General features: G+C 36.5%; 1 protein-coding gene across 1 annotated transcript; it reads right to left on the reverse strand.

The window, feature by feature from the left end:
* Positions 1–330: 330 nt before the first annotated feature.
* Positions 331–10,670, reverse strand: LOC136830868 (uncharacterized). Its single transcript, XM_067090840.1, has 4 exons — positions 10,568–10,670; positions 2,380–2,418; positions 1,293–1,477; positions 331–974 (listed from the first exon to the last, which is right to left on the reverse strand). Exons 1-4 carry the CDS (start codon positions 10,668–10,670, stop codon positions 543–545), a joined length of 759 nt encoding a protein of 252 aa, XP_066946941.1. The 3' UTR covers positions 331–542.
* Positions 10,671–12,720: the final 2,050 nt, after the last annotated feature.

The raw sequence follows: 12,720 nt of genomic DNA on the forward strand, positions 1-12,720 counted from the left end.
GAGGTTTATCAAACAGTGGTTTGGATAGTAGTCCTGGACATGGCGGACGTAGTACCAGTGATGCCCAAAATGTAAGGAACACATTAATGGATTATTACTTTAATAATGAAGGGCAGTACCACTCCAAGATGAACGAGCCTATATGCACTAGTGGACATTTTCTCCCATATGCCTTCGAATATTTGCATTTGTATATACAGTAATCTTAAAATAAAATTCATTATTTGTTCAATTGCTATTATTTACTCCTCAGTACTTATAAGAAAGTTATGAAGAGCGATGTGGAATTTAAATATGTACCCTGCGATACCTGGAGAAACAAACCTGAAATTGCTTTAATCAACTTTATTACATAGAAAATGTTTAAAGCTGCATGACATCAATCTTGATTAGACTGAACTTTATTGTATACAAAATGTTTACAGCTACAGGAACTTGATTAGACTAGAAAGCCTGAGGTCTTACAGATCATGTATTTGAAATTCAAATTACCACCAGAGATTAAATACTGACAGAATTTAGCACCAAATTGATAACTACTGTTAACCTACTTTATCATCAGGTAAGCCATATTCCCGCTCAGTTTCCAGGACGACTTGGGAAATCCTAGCTGCTGCAACCTTTTGTCCATTTACTAGTAGGGACCTTATCCAAACCTCAACTGTTTTTCCCACACTGAAACCTAGGTCGTTAGGCGTACTGGTGTTGCCCAATTCTTTGAGGGTTTGCAAGCATTCTTCCTCAAATGAATTTTGTAGCTTCCTGTTCTTACTACTGTTACTTGCTTTTTGGTTCTGTAGAGATGAAGTTGCGGAAGTTGCTGGTGCAACAGACCGATCAGAACTTCCATTAGAAAGGTCAAAGCTGGGGGACACAGGTTGAGTTGAAGAACCCGTACTTGACTCTCCAATTTGAAATTCATCAAAAGTGTTTTGAGTAACCTCAATAACTAGAGGATTATCTATAGGATTTACCTGTAAATAAAAAAATATATATATTACTCTATTATGAATATGTTGATAACATAAACTGCTGTATAATGGATCAGTTTTAGGTAATGATGCATTAGTAATTCTGATAATTTAAGATTATGGAAGGGCAAGCATAATTCCCTTTACTTAACTAAAAATATTAGATTTTTCTATTGACCTTACTGACCTAACCTTACATTTTTGCTTACCTGGGCCTACAGCAGGTTTATTGTGCAAATTTGATTCTTAAATGCCAAGTAATTATACCTATTATTAAACTGCTATGTAAATAATGTAATACACATATGTATATACTCTTACTTGTTCATTAATGTCACTGGAATATGTAGGTTGTGAAGCCACTGTATCATGTAAAAAAGACATCAAATCAAACAATTCCCACTTGGAGCTTGGTTTACCACATGAACCACTTGGAGCAGCCTGAATTTTTTTATATTCATGGATGAAGTATCCCTTCAAATTACTAAATTTTGCCCGCACTTGATCTGAAAGGGGAAAAACATATATTTAGCTTGATATAAAAATTATTAACTAATGAACTAAATATCTTTACAGAAATTATTTAGGTATATTAAATGTTTCATGCTAGGTTAGCATGATGTCCTCTTTCAGGGCATGGGTTGCAGACTTGCCTACACGTTTAAAATCTTAGGTGAAGTGTGAAAAATTAGGTTAGGATAACCCAAGCTCTCTAGGCTAATTAGTATACAGTCGGCAGTAGTTCAAACTAGGCTAGGAATAGCTTACTTCTAGACCAGCCTATATAGGTCTAGGCATAGCATTGCCGCTGAAAAATAGAATAGTCCTAACTTTATTTACACAACCTGAGTCAGGTTCTGTAGCCTAGCCAGTCAGGTTCTGTAGCCTAGCCAGTCAGGTTCTGTAGCCTAACCAGAGTCAGGTTCTGTAGCCTAACCAGAGTCAGGTTCTGTAGCCTAGCCAGTCAGGTTCTGTAGTTTACTAACAGGTTCTGAAGCACTAAAATATCCAGAGTCAGGTTGCAGCCAACCAGAGTCAGGTTCTGTAGCCTAACCAGAGTTATAGCCAAGTCAGGTTCTGTAATTTCAGCCAGAGTCAGGTTCTGTAGCCCAACCAGAGTCAGGTTCTGTAGCCTAACAGAGTCAGTTCTGTAGACCTCAGGCTATAAGACAATCTGATATTCCAGATAGCCAGTCAAGCCTAACCAGAGTCAGGTTCTTAGCCTCTGTGAAGGAAGCAGTCAAAACTTTTCCCAGAGAGGTTTTGTGAGTTTCTGTAATTTGATAATGCACACTTGAGAGGTTCTTTTTCATAACGACTAGGTTCTAGGCTATAAGACAATCTCCATGATAGCAGATATTAGGCTATAAGATCTGATATTCCAGATATAGAGTAGTAGCAGACTTACCTGTATGAAGGTCAGCAAGTTCCGGAAACTTTTCCCCCGCTTGGTGATTTCTTCATAATTCTTCATCTTGAGACCTTTTTCATAGAACTATCATGCTTGCGGTCCCATAAGCAACGTCTCCCCTCAAATCTTCTACCAAAAACTGCTCTGATGACCTTGAAATGCGCGCCCTCCCTCCCAGATGTAAACAAACGATAAAGTCGACGGTAGAGTAGAGTAGGGTAGAGGGAGAGGTGGGTTGAATTCGATCGTTATCGCTTTCAAAATTCGTGACGACGACACTAAAAAGTCGTCGTCAAAACATAAAAGTTGACGTCAAATTCAAAAGTCAACGGAAATATTTATATAGTGTGACAGCGCCTTAACTGGGCAGGTGGGAAGATTTCACTGACATAAGCTACTAATAACTCTATAGAAAGAGATGGATAATATGGAAACAAGTGAATACACAAAATATTGAAAAAATCGTTGTGAGAGTAATTTCTCACGATGTAGATATTATATTCCTGATAACGATTAATTACTGCTTAGAGGCCACAATTAAAGCAGCGTTACATCACACAGCACCTTATCTACACTGCATAGCACACCATTGAAATTTCCGGGCTCCTGAGTCGCGGCGCGCAGCAACATGCGCAATTATGGGACAACGAACATATTACACTGCCATATGCGTATGTCTGTGTAACACAACACACACACACACACACACACACACACACACACACATATATATATATATATATATATATATATATATATATATATATATATATATATATATATGGATGTATATATTATAACTGCGGTTGTGTAATCAAGGGACTCGTGGCAACAATATAAATTGCCAAGTACTGCATTTTGTAGTAGGAATTCTTGCTTCAAAACTATCCATAACTCAAAACCAATATGTTTTTAGTAACTTTTTTGGTGCATTACACTATCAGTGTAACAATGTGGTGATTTAATACAGAGTAAAAGTTCATTTCATGACATGATCACATAAACTTACCAAGCCCATTTTGAGACAAAGTGTAATAGAGGGTATATTATTCACAAAAAATACCCTGCCTCCTGATGCAGAGGGGTATTTTTGAGCCTTGGGGTGTTTTACCTTGTATATATACCTCAGCTCCATCGTTATACCCTTTCTGTACCTTTAACTTTTTACAGTGTAGGGCAAATTTCTCGACGAGTTCTGGGAAAAATATATGCATTGAGATAATTTCCTTAGCAATAAACCATCAACATCTGAGTGATTTATATTATAAAACCACAACATGTAAAATATCTGCCATGTTTTATCAAAGCTGATGGACAGCTACAGGTCAAAACATAATCTTGCAGCTTCTTTGGTGGAAGTAACAAGAAGGGAAATGGCTTAGCAAGGAGTATTCACTGGTGGCTCTTTGTTTGGTGGATTTAAAATGACGATTTGCCCAAAAAATGTGGCGAAAAACAGCAAAATCCGTATACTTTCCGAGATGAAAGATGAAATAAGAGAACATTCATAAATCAAAGCGTTTAAACTATACTGGCCATCTTATGATTTTATAAATCAACAAACAGGTCAGAAGAACCATCATCCGGTCATAGCAAAAACCTATCTCTGAGGCAACTTTATTAAACATTCCATCAAAGACTATAGTTCAGTGGATTTAGTATCTTTAAATACCATGAAAGTTTCGATTTTGATTTTTTTTTTTTTTTTTATTTACGGAACAAAGTACCAGTGAAGAAAAACCAGTGAAGAAAACTGGGAAGGACAATCATCGATAACCTGATATGAAGGACCTTGATATTTAAGTATTATCTCGTGGCCTCAAACTGCTTCACTAATGAACATTGTGAATTTACTTATCTTATTATAAAATTATTTATTTTAGAACACTAGATAAAATAATCACCTGCACTTATTACTAATACTGCAACTGATGTTGAAATAGTATATAAAAGATAGAAAATACATACTTCATTTGATATCATTAGATTTAGACCAAAACAAATGTGGGTAGACAAATAGTTCAGGTAAATTAGAAACCGTTTGCCATCTGGCTACTGTGCTTTGAACCGACATTTATGTTTACTGTGAGTTCCGACCAAGGTTCCCGAGCTATTTCCGATCCGTCTATCTCCTGAATGTCTGATGCTGGAGAGCACGCTTTGGGTTTTCATACGACACCGCTTTCACTGGTTAACACTTGGAGGTTCTGTGACTCTACCAGAGGGACGGTTTCGGTGTTTATTCATTCGTCTATGTCATTTATCAAGTTTAGGTGTTTCTCTCTCTCTCTCTCTCTCTCTCTCTCTCTCTCTTGCATCTCCTTTCATGTAACGATACATCTGTGTTAGTTGTTATTTTATTTTTTGTCTTTAATCAGTGTGGATTGCTTCTTTGTCTGACATTTCCTCTCTGGTTTTTGCTTTGTTTGTTTATGACTGTAACTCTGATTGTTCATTGTTCTATATCCGATATATATATAGATATATCCATATATATTATTAACATTCTTCATATACCTCTTTAAACCGGCTATTCTTATATATATATACAATATATATATATGAATGACAGAAATATATATAAAAAGAAACCTGATTACTGCTGAAAGAGTCAGTTATTTCAGGATACCACTTATTTAATTCTTATTTTACCTTACAGAACTAAAACTTTGAATAACGAAAGTGGCTGTTAGGAAGCTCCATTTATCGTCTGCTGACAGTAGTTTGAGCCGTTAACACCACGATAATATGTGTAATTACGGAATAAACCTGTTATTAAGAGATGCAGGGTAAAAACATGCAAACTTTAATTATGGTTTCAGAGAATCTTTGTTTAGAATATGCGACCGTTACGGATTTACATAGAATAGGTTTCTCTCTCGAAACTCTCTCTCGGGGGTCTCCAGGTCAACTGTGTGTGTGTGTGTCAGTGGCGTGGCGTCGGTGTGGTGGGGCCCCTAGTCGGGATGTCTGGCCCTCCCAGCTGCCACCCCGTTCCCTTGAAATTCCCTTTGAAGCTAAACTTTAAACCTTACAGTATTTGATACATTTGCATATGTGGAGTTGAAAATTAATTGAAAATTTAGCAATAAATTCAAATACAGGTTTACTAATTGTGGCAACTATTATTGACCTTCATTCACGTGGGATATACTGTATATTCGAGAACAGCATATTTTACTAATTGGTATATTTTATTAATTACAGAAGTGGTCCACTGCAGCAGCCAATTTGTTTTGTGTAAATTTCTTTGGCCCAAAAAATATCTTGGCCCCAGGAAAGGGGGCCACTAATGGAATGCCAGTTACGTCACTGGTATGTGTGTGTGTGAATGTTTGTGACCAATCAAAGCTTATCGGTGCCTTTTAAGTAAGTCTAAAATCTTCAGTATCTCAACTTTTATTTGAAACACTTATACCGGAGAGGATCCCTTTGGAGGAGGCAAGATTCTAAAATCGCGAGTGTGCGAATGCCATTCAGAAGCTCAGTCCTCCTAAGCAAGCCTTGGCTTCTGGAGTCTCTGTTTGAAGCCTGAAGCTTTTTTCAAGAGGTTTAGGATGGCTTCAGATTGATTCCACATGCCCTTAATCTCATGCAAAATGGAGGTCCCTTTGTCCTCCGTATGCCACATTATGAAAATAAAGTTATTTACAGTATTTGATACCCCAGGGCCATGCCAATGACCCACACCTGGCAGTGACTCCTTCCCAAAGGGAACTCAGGGCCTGCCAGCCTGTCGGTCCTCCTCCAGCAGCCTGTCTTTCACTGCACAGCAGGCAGGCATCCTGTTAGGCTGGGACATCCACAGGAGAAAGGTTCTCAACTTGTGCAGGTGCCCAGACATTACCCTCAACAATTTGAGGGCTAATTTAGTTACTGTCCTGGTTTTGACCCTTTGGCTGTATGTTTTTATTTTATATTAAATAAATATATTTTGCAGTATCATGATCTAGGGTTCTCTGAGAAAGTATCTAGCATTGGATGACTTCCCTATAATAGGGCAATTTTTTACAAATAAAGCAGGCAAAATGAGGAGAAGCCTCCTGGTCCACCCATGTTGACTTTGAAATAATCTCAACTTAATATTATGATAAGCTATATGTAAGAAGGAAAAATCACAATCAGGACACTGTTTGCTGCTGGGGAAAGTGATTTAAAAATATCGTTGTCCACACCTGGCGGTCAAAAAGATAGAATTGACATATCAGATCATCTATCAACAGATGATCTAAATTCTGTACCAGTTTACTTATCATAAGAAAATAGAATTATCACTCTCAGAATTAAAACAATGTCTCTCTCTCTCTCTCAAAAATCTAGAATTATCATCTCTTATTCGTTTCAATTTAAGAGACTTATGATCTTTCAAAAATGAAAATTATCAATCAGAATAGATTTCATGAAAAGAAATGATTAGAGACAAAAATGCAGCTACTAATCTTCTTCCTTTTATTTGGAATATGGATGCATATTTTTAAACATCATTACAATGTTAGTTTCATACATCCATCAAAGTTTTGATGAAATAATATAAAGCAGATGAACAACACTTTTATTAAAGTTCTAAAACAGGAAGGGACACAAACACACAGGGCACACAATAATCCACAACACACATTATTCAATTTTAAACTGCAAAATGTTAGATCAAAATCTAAATTAAACTCTTGAACAGGACGAGGAGGTAAGTTCATGCGTTCCTCTCCATCCAGTGACTATGACTATGTCGAACTTAGCAATTCCTTCAATAGATACATAATCGTTCTTTGCATCCCTCTCGATGGAGTGTTGCCAGTCAGAGGTTGGAAGAGCTGCTCCTAAGGGGGGGGTCATTGCTCCAGCTACCAGGGATGACTTTTGCATGTCTTGACTAGGTAATCCTCACCACAGGAGGTGAAACCATTCATAAAATACTTCATCAAATTCTCTTAATGGTTCTAAATGGTCAGGCATCATCAATGCAAAGGCTATAATCGGAATATGTTTGCCAGAATATGTAGGCGTTCTCCGTGTATGCGTATATATATATATATATAGTTATAAATCCGTTCCTATATATATATCCTATATTTGGGGTAGGGCTTCATATAGGTAATTCCTCAGGGGAAGTTCATCATCCAAGACTGTAAGAGTGATGTGAGGTGCCAAATTCCTTGACCTGACTCAAAGCATCCGGTTGAGGGAAGAGCCTTGGAGAATTATAACTAGTTGGTGAATTGGAAAACATCTTCCTGAATTTCCATATGGCTCCCAGAGAATCCACAAAGCAGCGTTTTAAAAATGTTCAGCGTATCAGAGTTGACTTCCATAGAGACATAATTCAGGAGTGGCACCGCCCTCATGGGAACTGGTCTAAAGTCGTCTCAGAAGAGCAAGGGCGGAAGTTCAGACGACGCACCTCAAAACTGGAATCACTAATCCAGTTAGTGGGACATGGGAAGAGACAGGAGGTGTTTCCAGTTTCTGCAGTTTCATCCCCGACAGCTATCAATGGAAATGAGAAGTCAGCGTTAAGTTTGAGATAATGGTTTAATAACCCTACAAAAGATTGCCAGACTCTTGTAAATATCACCAAGAGTTTTGTAGCAAACGTAGGCGAAAAGTTAGTAGAATATAATTCCAGAAAAATAATATTTTGAGCATAGCTGAAGGCATAGTTTATGGGGCTTACATCCAAACGTATCTTAATTATTTTTGAAGAGGTTCATTGTGTCAATCCTTTAAAAGATGATGATAATCTATATATCTTGGTTGCCAACAAAGCAGGTCATTGTCACTCATGATATAAAAATGTATTTAAATAAGATGAATGATTTGTTAAACGATGCCAGTACATGTGACCCTTTTTATCTAACCCATTAGAGAGAGTTAATATTGCAATTTCTCCAGACAATGACATGTAATTTTTGGAAAAATCAGGACATGATTGGCAAGGTTTCGTTCATATAATCAAGTCTACGTGCTTTTGTACGGTAGTTAAGACCCATAAACTCAATTATCCTGTTAGGCCATGTCAGTACAGCACGTTGCGTCACATACGTCTTTGTCTAGATTCCTTGTCATTGATTGTTGCAGCCGTTAGTTGCAATTTCCAAGTCCCATATCATAATTTCTGTGGATTTTGTTAATAAACTGCAAAAAACGTGACGTTATGGACGGGACGATGAAATTATGGTTAGTTTCGTTGTAAGTAGCGTTGTTCACTTGTGCTCTGCCCGTTAATGATGTTCTGATTTTTTTTTATTTTACCAGTTAGTGTCATTTTACGCAGTTAATTAGACTTTGCGTAGTAGCACTTAATTTGTTTGCAAAAGTAAATCGTTTTAGACAGAAATCTGGTATGCAGTTGGGGGAATTGCCTTATTGTTCTTTCTAACATTTACATGGAATTTTATGAGAGTGTGAGGCTGGCTAATTCCATTTGATACGACAATATACTTATGGTATTCCGTTATGTTGACGACATGTTTAGTATCTGCTTAAAAATTCACTTGGACATAGACCTTCGAGTTCTGGTCATTGGAATGGGTTAGCACCTTTCAATCCAGTTTACTGTTGAGAAGGAAAAAACAAGAATATAGCTTTCTTGATCTGCAAAAAAACTAAAAATCTGCAGCTTTACTCAAAGTTTAAACCTACATCGAAAAGGTAGCAGACAATAATCTGATGATCAATGCGAGATCTTTCCATAATAAACAAGAGAGAGTCAGAAATAAGATCTGTTTTTGCAAGCTTTTTTATCTAGTCAGATATCTTTGATGACGCAAAATTAAATAATGGATTGTCATAAACAATTTTACTTTCTTGAAAGATGAGTTTTCTCTCTGGTCAAATTTCTTTTATTTACCAGCGGATTATTAGGAATTTTCATTTATGAACAATATCCTTCAGGCGCCATTTGCATTCTTACCTTCGTTCATATTCTCCGAAACCCAGCTTAAATTACTTTAATAAACAAACAGCCATTAGTCGACTAAATGAAAGTATTCAAGAGATTCATTTTTGCAATAAATGATTACAACAACTGTTGAAAAACAATTGCACAGCATAAGCTGCAGTAAGTTAAATGCCATTAGTAAACATGCTGAGAATGTTTTTATCCGCCAGTGGTCTCGCAAGAATCTTTTGCCTCAGAAACAATAACTGTTTTGAGAAATCTCTGAAACGGCATGTATTCAATATAGTGAAAATTACATACCTTAAATTGGCAGTATAGGCATATTCAAAACAGACCCACTCTTTATACATACCATGAAAAATCAATACAAATTGATTTTATTTTGACTTAGATAGTCCCACATTCAAAATTACTACATTTTTAACAAGTCTCATTAGACTGCCGCCCTGTTTCTGTTGGACTAACTATGTACTAGACAATTCACATTTTTGATTCGATTGTTTATGTTAGGACTGTTAACCATTTTTACTTGTTTATGTTTTATGTAAGTCATGAAGTCAAATTATTTATATGGTATATATGTTTTTCTTAAACTGATTAGTCATAAAGTTTCCCGGAAAGGCCTGATTTAATATGAACTGTTGGGACATTTAACCTTAAGAACTCTATTTCTTTATTTCTTGGTTTCTCCTTCGTTTTCATTGTGCATTATCAGATAGTTTATCTTCGAAACTGAGAAGGCATAGAAACTATATATAAAGTAAATGTATGAAACATACATATATATATATATTTATGACGGAATATGAGTTTACGAAATTTTAATATATATATATATATATGAGTATATATGCAAATTACTGTCTTTTATGCATTATCTATCTCTCTATATCTATATAGTATATATATATATATATATATATATATATATATATATATATATATATATATATATATATGGATATGGATATGGATATGGATACAAGTTACTGTAATAACAGTAATAGTAATTTGCGTATCATCTCTATTCTTTAAATAAATGTTTTATATCACTATATTAGAAACATTAAAAAAATCTGGAATTATCAATCCCTGGAATATAAGTGATATAAATGGAAGCCAGTAAAATGATTCCTTTTGAACATTGTTCCGAATGAGACCTTTTGTTCATTGTTTGAGATTGTTAGCAGGTGAATTTCTCCTCTGTTTCTCTCCCCGACCTCTTATTTTGTCTTTTCCTGAGAGAGGAAGTCTGGATGTTCTAAAAAAAAATGACCAACCACCCACCCTCCTCTTCCTTCTTTAGTTCCTCCTCTCTATCTTCTTCATCATCCCCTCTTCCTCCACATCTCTTCTCAAGCTCCACCAAACTCCTGTTGACTGTTCCCATCCTGTAATTGATTCCCCTGACTCCATGATTCCCCCTTCAGGAGGCGTCGAAACCTCGACTCTCTCACAAGGGCACCTCCTTCACGTTCTGTGTCAGGAAGCAATTCAGAGTTGGCGAGGTCCTTCGAAGGAGAAAAGAAGGACCCCCACCTTCCTCTGCTGCATTTTCTGCTTGTCTGAGATAAATAATCAAAAGTCTCTCACAGCGTTCAGTCTCTCCTTTACTTGTAGTTATCTTCGGACACTTATAGAGCATAAGGACAGAGTAATCGTCGTTCAGAACACAAACTATTTTTTTTACCTTTCAATCATAGATTCTGATTGGTTTCATTAAATTTTATTGTTAGCTAAAACAATGACTTCCTACTCGGTCGTATAAGGGAAGACATTTCTATTACTTGCTATTATTCTATAATATTTTAGGGAGTCAATTCCCAGAGATGTCATGGTGACATTAGTATCAAATTGACCTTGCAATCTGTAAAACAAAATTGCTTCCCCTTTGAATGGTGTTTGACAGTTCATCAAAAGCTAATTGATCTGTTACTCAGCGAAATGGAGAATGTCATCCTTTGGTTCCCTGCACGAGGTTTTATTTGGCATCCCAGTGCCACCTTTCTCATCAGGTTATGTGACAGCAAGGCTTATGTCCAAGCGGGCAGGATATACCTATTTTCAGAGAGGAGACTCATAGTTTTGAATAAAGGGACTTTCTAGACATTTTTCTATTTGAATGAACATTGCAAAAACGGACGGAAAAAATGCAGTCCTGTTAACCTGTGTTTTAGTGACGAACCTTCTTTGCACCAATCACTCCAACTTCTGCTTCTCAGGAGGGAAGTATTATCAAAGGATCTAGAATCATTATTATATGATTGAGTAATTTCAATTTGTGCCGGATGTGTATTTTGTCACGTTGGGCCACAAAATTTGTAGAGGTGCCCAAAGTAAAAAAAAAAAAAAAAAAGTGACTGACGCATAGCAGCATCAGAGTTCCGTAGTGTAACTCAGCCCAAATATGTGGATTCCCAGTATTTAGATGAATACACGAGAAGACCTAATCTTATTTAGAAATATCATATAAATTTATGACAGTAAACGAAAACCAATTCTCGATATATCTATAACATTAAGAAGATTTCAGCTTGCGTTACCAAGAACATCAATTTCATAAATATAAAACATTAAATCTGGATATTTGATGAGGCCTCAGAAGTGGGAGGAAGCAGAATAGGACAGAAAGGAAGACATTTTCTTTTGGCTTTTTGTCTTTCAATTTATCTCTGTACTAAAAACTAAATCAGTATTGAGATTTAGTCACTGGAAAAAAAAAAAAACTTCAGATGTAATCTTGCTAGCATATGACGTCAATGGGAGAAATTATTCACGTCCATCGACCTACATTCCATTCTTTGCGCTTCTCTCTCAGTCGCTTAGAGACTGCGACATCAGTCTGAGGGAGAAGTGGGATAACCTTCAGAATAAGCGACTCTTTAAAGTCTCCCTCTGTCTTTTTAGGAAAATTCTCGGCGGACATTTTTCCCGAACAAGTGTCTAAGTCAGGTTTGTAATTACGACTTTCGAAACGGAAATTGACTTCGAGTATTGTCTGTATTAAGTCTCGTATTAACTTGATTTTATTCATATCTCTCTCTCTCTCTCTCTCTCTCTCTCTCTCTCTCTCTCTCTCTCTCTCTCTCTCTTTGAGAACGCGAAATAAAACTCCCTCTTACCATGAAAAATTAAAAGTGCTTGCTAGAATCACCACTATTTATATAAAAAAAGAGAGCACGATACTCTAAACCTTAAGTTACATTTCCTGAGAAGAAACGATTTTCTTTCACGCGACAGTTGGAATGATATGAAAGTCGGTTATCACCAAATCATGACCAAGGACCCAATCACAAGAGTGATTGCCTTGGAGAAATGAAAAAACTCATATACCCCAGGAGGAGGGATGCATTTAGGCAAACATCTCTTCGCCCTCAACAACGCTCTATAGCCTCAACTAACGACTATCGCTGTGGAGGATGGTAATGATACGTATTCAG

Source organism: Macrobrachium rosenbergii, chromosome 47, assembly GCF_040412425.1.
Source record: "Macrobrachium rosenbergii isolate ZJJX-2024 chromosome 47, ASM4041242v1, whole genome shotgun sequence".
NCBI lineage: Eukaryota > Metazoa > Arthropoda > Malacostraca > Decapoda > Palaemonidae > Macrobrachium > Macrobrachium rosenbergii.